Source organism: Macrobrachium nipponense, chromosome 29 (genome assembly GCF_015104395.2).
Source record: "Macrobrachium nipponense isolate FS-2020 chromosome 29, ASM1510439v2, whole genome shotgun sequence".
In the NCBI taxonomy this organism is placed as follows: Eukaryota; Metazoa; Arthropoda; class Malacostraca; order Decapoda; family Palaemonidae; genus Macrobrachium; species Macrobrachium nipponense.
Genome location: NC_061092.1, coordinates 15,358,324 through 15,372,463, shown reverse-complemented (window position 1 = coordinate 15,372,463; position 14,140 = coordinate 15,358,324). Strand labels below are relative to the sequence as shown.

The 14,140-nt window shown below is 39.5% G+C and overlaps 1 protein-coding gene across 1 annotated transcript in view; it reads right to left on the bottom strand.

The window, feature by feature from the left end:
* Positions 1-5,838, bottom strand: part of LOC135206147 (isoleucine--tRNA ligase, mitochondrial-like) — a gene marked incomplete at its 5' end in the record, with an annotated part of 34,286 nt that extends 28,448 nt beyond the window's left edge. The window contains 4 exon segments of the mRNA XM_064237408.1: positions 2,198-2,364; positions 3,378-3,603; positions 4,762-4,896; positions 5,675-5,838. Of these exon segments, the coding sequence (XP_064093478.1) occupies positions 2,198-2,364; positions 3,378-3,603; positions 4,762-4,896; positions 5,675-5,838 (692 nt within the window).
* Positions 5,839-14,140: the final 8,302 nt, after the last annotated feature.

Here is a 14,140-nt window from a genome sequence, read left to right as displayed (position 1 = left end):
AGCTTAAAAGTCATACATATATGCTTTATCACTCAACGAGATCCATATAATTCATTCGATTGACAAATAATCTAAATCGTTCTCATCAGAATAGATCTATATCTAAAAATGCACCGATGGGGAATTTTATGTTGAAATAACAATTTCATACCCCATTGGGAAAGCGTTCTCGTCTAGTTGCGAAAAAAAATGTTCGAACTATGACTTTATCACAAATGTTATCGAATGATCTCTAATATTAGAAGGCGCTAAATCGTCGCCTGATTTCGAATGGTGGATCGATTAATGTCATTCTCATTTTGAATAATTCTACCAGAAGGCATTATACGAGGATCTTCGTCAATTTCATTCATTCGAAGTTCTCCTATCCATCGTGGAACAGTAGGCATAAAAAGAGAGAAACACTGTTTTGGGATGCCTTTCCAATGGCTATCCCTGGCAGTCTGGGACGCTCTACAGGACCTGCCGAGGGGACGCCTGACCGGTGGAGATTCTCTGAAACCTCCTTACAGTTTTCGACATTCCTTCTCCTCTGGGCTTGTGAGCTTGGAAGAGGTCTAGACCTGAGAGGGAGACAGAGCCGATCAGACGCACACTCCATTGTAATGGGGGAACACAATATTCACTTCTTACGTTCTAAGAGTTCGCATTTGAACTACTATATCCAAAGTCTACAATTTGCAAATATGATATTGTAGATACTGCGGAGTAAGAAGGTGATGAGGATGCAACAACTACTAGTACTGTTACTACTATAATTGCTCGTTAACACAAGAGCTAATAAAGCTTCTAAAGGATAGTTACTTTTCTGACTTCCCCAACTAGGAAGAAAGATATATATTTCCTCAATCAAACTCTAACACTTATTTTATTAATGAATAAATATAAGTACAGTGGACCCCCCCGGATTCGCGGACTCACACATTCGCGGATTTCTCTCGGGAACGTTTCCCTGCATTATTCGCGGAAAATTCGCGGAAAATTCGCGCTTTCGCGGTATTTTTCTATGAGAAATATCCACAAATTCCTGGTTATTGTTATCAATTTCATCATAAAATACACTTTTTTGTGTATAAAACTATTAAAAAAACCAGTATGAAAAATTTTTAGTGGTTTTTTCGGTTAAGTTTTAACTAACAAAATAGGCTGTTTTTAGCATTTTTATAGGGGTTCCAAACATTCGCGGATTCTAACTATTCACGGGGGGGTCTGGTACGCATCCCCCGCGAATACGGGGGGACCACTGTAATTCCCTTTCATGAAAGTATAAGTAATTCACTTTCGTGAAAGTGCATGAGTGTCTACCGAAAACTTCGGTAGTTACACGTCACTAATCTTCGAAATTTTCGAAGTTAATTTTATAAAAAAAAATTACTAAAAGTTAACAAAAGCATATGCCGAACCAAAGATCCATTACTTCCCTGCAAAAGTTAGCCCAGACGATCGATGGCGATGAAACACGAAAATCCATCAGGAGGAACTGCAAACGTTGTTTACATTCCAAGCGAAAGAAAAAATATGAATTAGAAAACGGGTATGGTTCCTATTCCCGCCACCCAGCGGCGGGGGGGGTAGATCACCTGACCTACCTGCCGCGTGTGCCACGAAATTCGAATTTCTGTCGGGGACGACGGAGTAATAGCTATGTATATATCTGACAGGTAAGTTGAATGTATAAAACAGTAATTTGTTGATATTTATATATAATATAAAAGGATCAATTACTACGCAGAATAAGAGGAATTTATTTCCGGTGATAGAAATTCAATTCTCAATATAATGTGGTTCGGATCCCACAATAAGCTGTAGGTCTCGTTACTAGGCGACCTAAAAATATCTAATCCTTCAGGCCAGCCCTAGGAGAGCTGTTAATCAGCTAAGTGGTCTGGTAAAACTTAAATAAACTTAACTTACAGATACTTACTGGTAAATTATGATAATGAAAAAGCAGTAATGTATAAAACATGTTCTGCACTGCAATATCATTTAAAGACAAAGCCAAACTTTCATAAAATGGAATTTTAAACAAAATAGACAAAACATACTAAAAATTATAACTGCACATAAAACTACACTGCAATGAAAGTCCTATTTCATATGTAGTAGTGATACAGCAATGCCTCATATATGCTCCTGTAAATTGCAATATCTTATGACATAAGTAACGCTGTAATGTGAACATTGAGGAAAAACTTACCACTGATATCTTATGTTGCAATGCCACAAGAAAATCTTCATGACCATGGGCAGGAGCAGTATGAACTAACCCAGTGCCCTTAGTTACTGTGACATGCTCACCAGGAAGGCATCGACACTGCCTTTCAGAGAGAGGATGACGATACGTAACACCAGCAAGCAACGAACCTGAAAATAGAATTGGTAATAAATATTGTTTAGGAAACTCCACATTACATAATAGTCTAATACTAGTCATTCTAACAATTAATTAATTCAAGTAATACTTATAAATATTACATTACATAAAGCACAACTTCATCCATATTATGGCTACTGTCCATCCATTACATTCTCCAAGCTGACTATGTAGAAGACAAATAGAGGTTCATCAGTTTAATCTGCAAGGATTTAGTATTCAATTAATTAGAGATACCATATACAGACCATAATATTTTGTGGATATATCTTTGGGAAGCAAAAAATCAAAGGGTTTACCACAGCATCCATTCAAGCATAGATGAATACATATGCCAGCAGTACTGAATTTACCTATAAAATGATAGGTCTCTGTCTTCCATCATACCTTAAACAAATATTAGCTCACTTTACTTCAAAATCATATTATTTTCTTTCTCCCATATTCCATTGCTGACTTTGGACAAATAATGTCAATTAGTGATTCTACTTACTCTTTCCTTTCTTTGTCTCTAACTGTAATGTTTTTACTTATTTTCATTCAAAAGGAAATCAAAAGGAAAAGTGTGCGCCTGAATGAATTATTTACTGTAGGAATGAATCGCTTAAACAATACTGCTTGACATGACCATAAGGTTGTTACTGTCCCTCTTTCCAACCAACAACTATCTCAATGTGGCATTCTGCAAGATGCTCAACAATATTTATGTATTAGTAGCTGTCAATAGCTGTCCTTTCACCCTTCAGTTGGAACTTTATTCTTGAGCAGCATCATAATACTGAACAACTGGTATGGGACCATAGTAGCTTATTCCCAGCCTGTTTAGGAATCCTCTTGTGAATGTCTAACACATCTATACTGTCTTTCTAGGGGAGACCTCAGCTTTTGACTAGTCTTCCACAAGACAATACAACTGCTACCTAGAAAGGGATGCTTACTAGTAGTATACCTTACACAAAGTTAATTTAAAAGTTGTGAACCACTATATCACAGCTGTACATACCTTTAATGCAACAAATCTCAGTTAAATCTGAAGCAAATTGTTGCAGTTCCTTCAATAGATCTTTTGCCCATATGAGATACATAGTCTGTTGATTAACAGTCAACCTAATTAAGGAATATTGCTCATCCATGGAAAAGCATATGGCTTCATTTGCTGGAAGTGTCCAGGGGGTTGTTGTCCATATTGCCAGATAAACATTAGGATTTCCATTCTCACTCAGAATTTCCTGTAAAAATATTAACAAAACTATATATTATAAGAAAGTTATCCTTACAGAGGTCAAAACTCCTCATAGAAAGTTGGTACACAATACATTCTAATATGGCCGGAAAACCATCTAAGACATTTTGACAGCAAGCTAAGGCCAGCAAGAAGCCACCTGAGGATTTCTAATATTTAATATTTGACTACAAATGTCTGGTCTAGATCCAAAAGTTGGTTTTACAGCTTGTTAACCCAATTCAAATGTGGCCCCATAATTTAAGAGCTCAATTCCTCTCAGGCTTTGTGGGGTTGCAGTTGATGCCAATCATGCAGGTAGACATGGAAAAGAATAATTTGCAAAAGGAAACCTATTCTAAGCCAATAGACTTCGATTTCCTAAAGATACTGACCTTTTATTGTAATAACTTGTTTTCTTGGTAGGTATAAATGTTACAAGTATTACATTCCCTACATTTTACAAATATGTTGTGCCTTCATTAACTGTTCATATCACATTTACATATTGTGTACTAACTGATTACTACAAGACTTGTTCCATATTGCATGCATATTATGTAAAGATGAACAAAACCTTTAATACCACAAGTCTTTGAAGTTTTATGGCAGCAGCATCCTAACTGCAGCATAATTAAGAACACCAGCACTTATTCTACTGAAGTCCTAACAGCACTTTACATCAATCCTAATTCTGTTACTATAATTAGATCCGTCTTCAAAATTCCCCTAATGATGCTATAAGTGAGTAAAAATTAATATACTGTACTAAGCAGTGTCTAACAACTAACTATACAATGTGAGCAGAAGTATAATTACAGACTGGACACTGAAAAAATACAGACTTCACTACCAATAAGAGGATAACTACCTATGAGACAAGCCAAAAAATTCTTTTCAAATGAGCATTTTGCTTTCTGGTCAATGAGCATTAGGTAAAATAACAAGTGCATACAGTATATAGTATAGGGAATGAATTAAACGCTAATTATAAGAATGGACGACTTGTAATTCTGGGGATCCCTTTCTACAGTATAGCTTTCTTGACAAAATTTCTGAAATTTCAATATATACTACAGTGATCAATAGCAAAGGGACTCATACTGCACTGTCAATAACTCTTGTACCACTTAAGATGTAAATACATAACAAAATTAAATAGTACCTGTATAGCACTAGGAAGATTACTTGCAAGAAGGGCCACATATAGTGACGGGCTGCAGTGATCAGGTACATATTCAAGTTCAGCTTCAGCCAAAGAAGTTCTTGAAGATGGTGAGAAATAAACAGGCTTGTAGGACTGGAAATTTAGGCAAGAGATCAACTGGTAACTTACCACTTACATCTGGGTTAATATATTAAGTTGAAAAAAATAAATAAATAAAAAAGACAATGCGCACATTTCAAGAAATAATTCAGGAACAGTCACACGACATTAGAATAACAGTTACTTTTTAAAGATATGCTGCTAAAATTTTATATGCTTTCTGTTCAAGTTAACTATACAAGATAAAATATTATTTACAAAAATACTAATTTAAATATTTTGACAGGTGTAAAACAATTTACATATTCTATTTATAAACAGAAAATTCAGTTTCTCAAATGAGTACTCAACTTAGCTTATTATTCCAGCTTCATAGAATCAATCATTCTTACAAGTAAAGTCATTCCAAGGGAAATGGGGAATGACAGTGCATATTAGGAATGTGTACCATGCTTGTAAGTGTGTGTGGTTATAAAAGTAGGTTTGTGGAAGACATAGAACTACTGATCATGATTTAAACTTGAGCAATAAAAACAAATGTCATACTCCTGGGAGACAAAATCTCAAGTAGAAAGGAATTATTTTTTGAGTGATCCTTTACATATAAATTTAAAAAGTTTTGTAAAGAAGTTGAGCCTTTTGTAATTTTGATGAAAGTATTCCCAACATAACTGATAGGTGGATTTCTTCTTTATTGTTGTCCTCTCCTATTCTCATTCCTATATCCTTTTCCTCCTAACTGCATTTGAATATAATACTCTTCAACATAGCATCTATCATGTGCTAAGCAAAGTTTGAACCAAAACCTTACCTGGTAAATATATCCCTTTTCATATAGGTCGGCAAATAAATGGAGTTGTTTATAAACATATTCAGGATCAAATGTACAATAAACATTATTCCAATCAGCCATAATTCCCCAGCGTTCAAATGCCAATTTCTGTGTTAGTATAGCTGCTTCTGCAAAGGATTTTGCTGTAACAAATACAGAAAAATGATATTGTTATGATACAATAAAGTTTTATACATACTTACCTGGCAGATATATACATAGCTATTACTCCGTCGTCCGACAGAAATTCGAATTTCGCGGCACACGCGGCAGGTAGGTCAGGTGATCTACCCCCCCGCCGCTGGGTGGCGGGAATAGGAACCATACCCGTTTTCTAATTCATATTTTTCTTCCAGCTGTCTCCTGAGGGGAGGCTGGGTGGGCCATTTAATTGTATATATCTGCCAGGTAAGTATGTATAAAACTTTATTGTATCATAACAATATCATTTTTATACATTCAACTTACCTGTCAGATATATACATAGCTGATTCACACCATTGGTGGAGGGTAAAAGACAGCTATTACTGAAATAGACAGGTAAACAACATACGTTGTAGGTAATAAAATAAATAAAAAAAACCTTGGTTCCTATGTGTTTAGACGAAGGGTCGACTTCCTAGCTATTGCTAGTAGTCTGCTTCGTCTCAAGAGCCTCAGCGAGGATGTGACCTATGGCTAAGAGTTCTTGTAGATCTGTCAATGGGGTCTTATCCACTTACTTGACAGAATCTAGTGGTCATTTGTCAATGGGGTCCTTATCCACTTACAATGACAATACACCAATGCCTATTGGCATAATTTAAGGAGCACAACACCGATCCCGATCACCTGATCCTAACACGAGGGTTTGTGCTTAATTTGAAAAGAGCTATCCCCAAACTCATTTCAAATAACCCCAGAAATAATACACTTATGTTATTCGCCTCTAGCGCATCTGCGCCAAATTGGAGGCCTACTCCTTCTCCTCATCAGACAATGGACAGTGTTTAATTGGACTGTCTTGCTCTGGCGTCTTTACACCTGTTTGGAATTGGTGCCTGATTGGCGCTACTTGACCGAAAGTCTGAACATTCACAATCGTTTATCAGGCGAGGAAAGGGTGGGAAGAAAGAAATTCTTTCACTTTGAGCTTATGGCCTCTGCAACAAGGGAGGTAATTTTAGTCGGCTACATCCAGTAGACGATAGGAAATCTAATAGTCCGAGAGACCAGTCTTCCTCCGAGGAGGATCATACTTGATACTTCAGTTGCTAACGAGCACTCTTCCTACATGTTGACGAGTTCTCTCGTTGCAAAATCTTCCCTATCCTTGCCCGAATGGACAAGGAAAGAGCATGGAAGTTTAAGGAGACTCTGAGCTGAAATTGGGAGAGGATTCCTTGGATTTCTAGCTCTTTGTTATATCTCTTCGAACCTTCTGGGAAGTAGTTTGAGCCCTCATCGTATTCCAAAGACTCTGTCAGCAAATGTTTAAATCTTATCTTCTTTTGTAGATAACAACGTAAATACATTGCCTGGGACAACGAATTCCTTTACCTGTTATTCTGAAAGCGTTGATCCAGGAATGAAAAGGTAAAAGGTTATAGTTCTTTTGCCAAACATACCATGCTGGCAGGAACCCATTGCCGAGTCTTTTCTAGAACTTGATTCCAGATTCCAAGCCCAAAATCTCACTCGTCCTTTTGGCTCGATTAGTACCAAAGAGAAACATTGATGAGGAGCAGTTCCATCTTGTCAGAACACGGAATCTGAGGCCCAAAATAGGATCCCATTGTAACTATAAGATCTCCAAGTCTGTCGTATAGAGGTGTGTGTAAGATCCCGAAGATCTTAATGCTCTGCTATCTCCAATTCTCTTTATAGAGAGAGTATAGCCTTTTACTGCGTTCTTTGATAGCAGATATATACAAAAGGTAATTCTTCCCTCTGAAAGGGAAGAAAAAAACCGCTATGTGTTCACAGAGGTATCGGAAGAGGACAGTTTTCCTCATTCCCAAATCAAGCACGATCTGCAGTAATTATATATCTTATCCATGACTACTGGTCATTTACCTTGAAACATCCTCTCATTCATGTCCACTTCTGGTCAGTCTGCACGCAGACAGACTCAGAGTGGAGAGGTTTTTTTGTTAAGGTCCATTTAAAATAGATGTTGAAAGAATATTCAGACTGTTTAGGAAAAGACTTCCAAAACCTGCTGTGAGAAGAACGTGACCTCTGAGAATCCAACCTCACTAAGTCTAAAATGAGGCATAACATATATCCTCTCTTTCTTTGACGCCCTTTGTCTTACATTCTGTAAAGAGTTTATCTTTTAGGGGAAAAAGACTAAATTTTTATTCCCCTTTCTATAACATAAAGATGGCGTATATTGCTACCTCTCTCTTATATTCTTTCTTCCTGTCCTCGTGCCTGGGCAACGAGAGAATGGAAAAAATTCTATCATCGTTATTCTGCAAAACAAATTATTATTATCCTATTCTCCTACTAACTGATCCAGGATCGAGGAGAATCATTCAAGATTCCTATCCTAGGACATCAGGCCGTAATGTACGGTTCAGATACTTGAAAGAGCCTCTCACCCAATACTGAGAGCTCCTACGAGTCTTTTTCCAGTACCAAAAACATTACAAGGTCTCCCTTGTTATAGTTTTTTCATGGGAGTAGGATAATATACCATCCTGTTAATAACAATGAAAGAGGAGAAAGAGGAGCTGCATGGTTCAAGGGACTAGCCGAAACGTGCAATAAAAAAGGGGGTTGCCAAGGTCTTTCTAAAACCTGCACCCAGATTAACTTATGAGTCCGATATATTTTCTATCACTTGTCTCATAAGGTTGAGGAAAGCGAGAGACCTCTAAAGATATCAGTTCTCTTCACCATGTAAAGGTCTATAAAGCAGAAGAACCACTTATCCTGACACGTACTACGTTACGCCTGTGCGATATCTAGAATAATTGTCAGTAGAGGGTTGATCTGGCAAAAAGAGTTTCTCCCAAAACAACTCCTCTTGCCAGGAAAGAAGTCGCTCACGCGACCACTATGTTACCTGAACTGAGAAGTCTGTTCTTGTTAGAGACTTCCGCAATTTCAGTTAATCCTGACAAGGGCCACGGCCGCCTGTGCGACAACTTGTGTCACTGTCAGGAAAAAAACTGATCTTGTGTCAGTTCTCAAAGAGGAACTCTTGGAAAGTCTATCTCCAAATACTGAGAAATTGGAGATCCTGATGTCTTGCGCCTGGCTGGCGCTTCGCGCCTGGCTGGCGCTCGCGCCTGGCTGACGCCTCGCGCCTGGCTGGCGCTCGCGCCTGGTTAAAGCCTGGCGCTCGCGCCTGGCTGACGCCTCGCGCCTGGCTGGCGCCTCGCGCCTAGCTGGCGCTCGCGCCTGGTTAAAGCCTATCGCCTGGTTAAAGCCTGGCTGGAGCCTTTATGGCCTATTACTTGCAACCTTGGTCAGGAAATCCCGATATCAAAATAAGAAGAGGTGCTGTAAGAATCCTATAATTCTACAGTACTTCCATAGTTGTATATTTCTTCTCAATTTTCCTCTAATACGGAGTATATCGGAAGGGGAATTATTCTTTCCTCGGTTAATTCTTCCGTATCCCCCCCCTTTTTTTTCCTGAACGGGAAGGACCACTCAGTGTGAGGGACTGAGTAACTTCCCAGCTCTATGTAGGAAAGCATAATTTGCTCTAAGGTATATCTATTAACTAATTATTTTCTAGTTAGAGCCAGGCGTCTGGCTGGCGCTTATGATTCCTTATGGCTGGTTTGAGGAAAAGGAAGCAGTCTACAGGAAGACTGTTCGTCTTCTTCTTGCTAAGAGATCTATTGAAGAAGACTTCTCGCAGGTTCTCACAACTCTTTGCAATAAATGTTAGACATACTTTAAACAGTTTATTATCGTCGATCGAGGTTCTCACGGACTCGCAAATTCTTGCATTGCTTTTGTTTAATAACTCGCTCAAACGAGAAATATTTTGGATGGTGCTCTAGGCTTATTGCACCAAGCTGGCGCAACAGGGTGCCGCAACTTGCGCCAGTGTGGCGCATCTGCGCCAGGCTGGCGCCTCCTACTAATTATCTTTATGTTATGTGCCAGAACATCTGTGTCTTTATGGTACCCCGACATCCTTTCATATGTTAATTCCGTTCTTATTATGAAAAACTTTTATATACGTAGTATCATCCATTCAGGGAAACCATTTCCCACTAAAAGAATGTTTCCCATCCGACTCATACAACTTCTGCGCATATCCGATTCTAAATACGGTGTGTCCTTTCTCGAAAGACTTAACCATACCGTAGTCTTGAAGTGAATCTCTATTACATCTCTCCTTCTCACTAAGTATGTATTCTAATAAGTCATGCTTTCGTAAGTATGAGTGCATTAAATAATATCATGTTCTGCTGCATTAGAAATCCTTTAATCATGTTACCTACGGTAAACAGCATTGAAAGGTTGTTATATCCTTCTTATTGAAAGATTCCTAACAAAAGGCAGACAATATTTTTTTTATTTATGATAGCTTCAGTCCTTCTCAATCCGAGGCTAAGACCACGATTGTAGGGGAAGAGATACGGTTAGTTATCCCATTGCGCAGGAGGAGAGAGCTGTAAACGACCTCTCACGACTGAGAACAAGAAGGTACTGCGACTGCGTTGTCTTCATTCAAAGCGAAAGCATCTGGCCTTCCCTTTCCAGAGTTGCCAGTTACTCCATTAAATAAAGGAATCTTATAAATTATTATCGAACTTCAGGAAGTTCTTATATAAGCATAATTAAGCTAACGAGACTTCGACAAGTCTAGAAACTAAATAGGTGTCGTCTAAACAAATTATTCTTTTAAACCTATTCCTTCCTAGGAAAGTCCTAGAAGGGTACTGGTAATTCATGGGAATCCTCTTCTAACACGAAGAAAAATGTTCTATCCTACTCTCAATCCACCAATAAAGATATGCTTCTCCGATCACTTCTCGAAGACACGATAGCATCATATAACTCATACTCTAGCGTAATAAAATCCTCTATAATACTGTTACATTAAGGTAAAACCGTATTAATTTAGGGAAATTTTGTAAGGATTTCATTGACCATTATAGCATAAATTTCGGTATGCGTCTATGCCTTGCCTTACCGTAGTCCTAAGGCGATTTGTCCTAAGCGTGGTAGGAGCTAGAAGCTTAAAAGTCATACATATATGCTTTATCACTCAACGAGATCCATATAATTCATTATTCGATGACAAACAATCTAAATCGTTCTCATCATAATAGATTTATATCTAAAAATGCACCGATGGGGAATCTTATGTTGAAATAACAATTTCATACCCCCATTGGATAGCGCTCTCGTCTAGTTGCGAAAAAAAAAATGTCGAACAATGACTTTATCACAAATGTTATCGAATGATCTCTAATATTAGAAGGCGCTAAATCGTCGCCTGATTCCGAAAGGTGGATCGATTAATGTCATTCTAATTTTGAATATTCTACCAGAAGGCATTATACGAGGATCTTCGCCAATTTCATTCATTTGAAGTTCTTCTATCCATCGAGGAACCGTACGCATAAAAAGGGAGAAACACTGTTTTAGGATGCCTTTCCAATGGCTATCCCTGGCAGTCTGGGACGCTCTACAGAACCTGCCGAGGGGACGCCTGACCGGTGGGGATTCTCTGAAACCTCCTTACGGTTTTCGACATTCCTTCTCCTCTGGGCTTGTGAGCTTGGAATGAGGTCTAGACCTGAGAGCGAGACAGAGCCGATCAGACGCACCCTCCATTGTAATGAACACTATATTCACTTCTTACGTTCTAAGAGTTCGCATTCGAACTATATCCAAAGTCTACAATTTGCAAATATGATTATTGTAGATTCTGCGGAGTAAGAAGGTGATGAGGATGCAACAACTACTAGTACTGTTACTACTATAATTGCTCGTTAACACAAGAGCTAATAAAGCTTCTAAAGGATAGTTACTTTTCTGACTTCCCCAATAGGAAGAAAGATATCATTTCCTCAATCAAACTCTAACACTTATTTGTATTAATGAATAAATATAAGTAATTCCCTTTCATGAAAGTATACGTAATTCACTTTCGTGAAAGTGGACGAGTTGTCTACCGAAAACTTCGGTATTAGTACACGTCACTAATCTTCTAAATTTTTCGAAGTTAATTTTATCAAAAATTCTAAAAGTTAACAAAAGCGTATGCCGAAACAAAGATCCATTACTTCCCTGTAAAAAGTTAGCCCAGACGATCGATGGCGATGAAACACGAAAATCCATCAGGAGGAACTGCAAACGTTGTTTACATTCCAAGCGACAGAAAAAATATGAATTAGAAAACGGGTATGGTTCCTATTCCCGCCACCCAGCGGCGGGGGGGTAGATCACCTGACCTACCTGCCGCGTGTGCCGCGAAATTCGAATTTCTGTTCGGATGACGGAGTAATAGCTATGTATATATCTGACAGGTAAGTTGAATGTATAAAATAAAATCATTACTCTGTATGCAAGTAAAACATAAACTTGCAACTTCTAAGGACTACCAAAAGGAAGTGCTTGTAATTCATTATAGTATAAACTTAAAAAGCTTTATCAGCCTTATTTAATTTTGCATGTAAATGCAAATAACAGTCACTGTTATTAAAACTCACTTTCAATAGCTCTCAATGTTATAAATATGATACTTTTATGATAAAATAATGTTTTACGTATATACTTACCTGGTAGTTACATATAGCTGTAGTCCTCTGACGTCACGGCAGAATTTCGAATTTCGCGGCAGCACTAATTGACTGGCGTCAGGTGATTCCCATACCCCCTCCCTCTACCGGGGAATGTAGAACTACCACAACTAAACCTCAGAATTTTTATGCCTACCTGTCCATGTGAGGGGAGGTGGGTGGGCTCTAATGATGTAACTACCAGGTAAGTATACGTAAAACATTATTTTTTATCATAAAATATGACAATTGTCCTAAATTGCATTTTTCCTAACTATACAAACCTGAGGTCCTTTTACAATAGGAAGGTTACTAGCGGCAGCTGGATAGGTCGTAAGCTTTCGAACAAGGGGGTTCGGTAGTTAAACTGCTTGTCCGACAGGCGCGCGTGCGCGGCCGCGACTGGGAGGTAAACAAATCACTTTTGCTTTTGGCCCAAGCAAAATACTGCAGAGTGAGGGTGGCATGAGGTGGGGCTATGTGTAAAAAGGACCTCAGGTGTTGTATAGTTAGGAAAAATGCAATTTGGACAAATTGTCATTTGTTCCGACACGGCATACAACCTTCGGTCCTTTTACAATAGGAAGACTCACTTCTTGGTGGGAGGAATCTGAGTCTTTTGTGAACAGACTGGTGTTCGCCCAAACCTTGGAAGCCTCCCTGGTCGTAAGAGCGAGGGAGGGATCCAAGCCTCTGTCCGATTGATCGGGGTGTGCACCGCAGGATCAATGGTCAGACTCTGGACCGAGTACTAAGAGAGAGGCAAGCGTATCTCTTCGTACCAGCAATGTAAGAACTTGTTCCTGTACAGGAGCAAATATAAAGTCATGGGTTTGAGTCTTGTAGGCATCCACTTCCCCCCCCTTGTAGGAGGAAAGTGGTGGATATTCTGCTCCTATCCCTAGTGAAAGGGATAGGATGGGGCTCTGTCATATAGCTCACCTGCATCTCGTCCTCATCCAGCGTAGTGACGACCGTGGCCCTCTGCCCACAGGTAGAGGAGGAGGAAAAGACGGGAAGAGGGAGCCAGTCACTCACTCATTCACACATCCATCCACACAGTCACACCAGGACTCGATGCTGTTTCAGCCTGCGAGGGTCTGGGTTAGCTACACAAACTTGTTGAGCAGCCACCACGGGTCCCAAGGAAAAAAAAGGTATCCAAGGACCTGTGGGCAAATATCCCGAAGGTAGAAGGACGTAAAGGTAGTCTGGTTAGACCAGACCCCTGCCTTCAGGACCTGAGCCACGGAGAAGTTCTTACGAAACGCCAACGAGGGGCCAATACTTCTGACTTCGTGAGCTCTCGGACGGGACGTACGGATGTCGTCACTACCATCAGCCTCATACGCCCTCCTGATGACCTCACGCAGCCAGAATGAAAGAGTGTTCTTGGATACTTCTTTCTTGGTTACCCCGGTGCTAACGAAGAGGCGTCGACACTCAGGCCTGAGGTGTCGAGTTTTCTTCAGATAGCGCCGTAGCGCCCTCACAGGACAAAGCAGCATCTCATCCGCATCATTATCGGTGAAGTCCATTAGGGAGGGGAATCGTGAAGGACTCGAACCTGTCGTCAGGGATCGACGGTTTTCTGAGTCTTCGCAACGAAGTTCTGGGACGAAATCGAGCGTCACAGATCCCCATCCCCTGGAATGTCGTACATCATAGGAAAGACCATGAAGTTCCCCTACTCTCTTCGCCGATG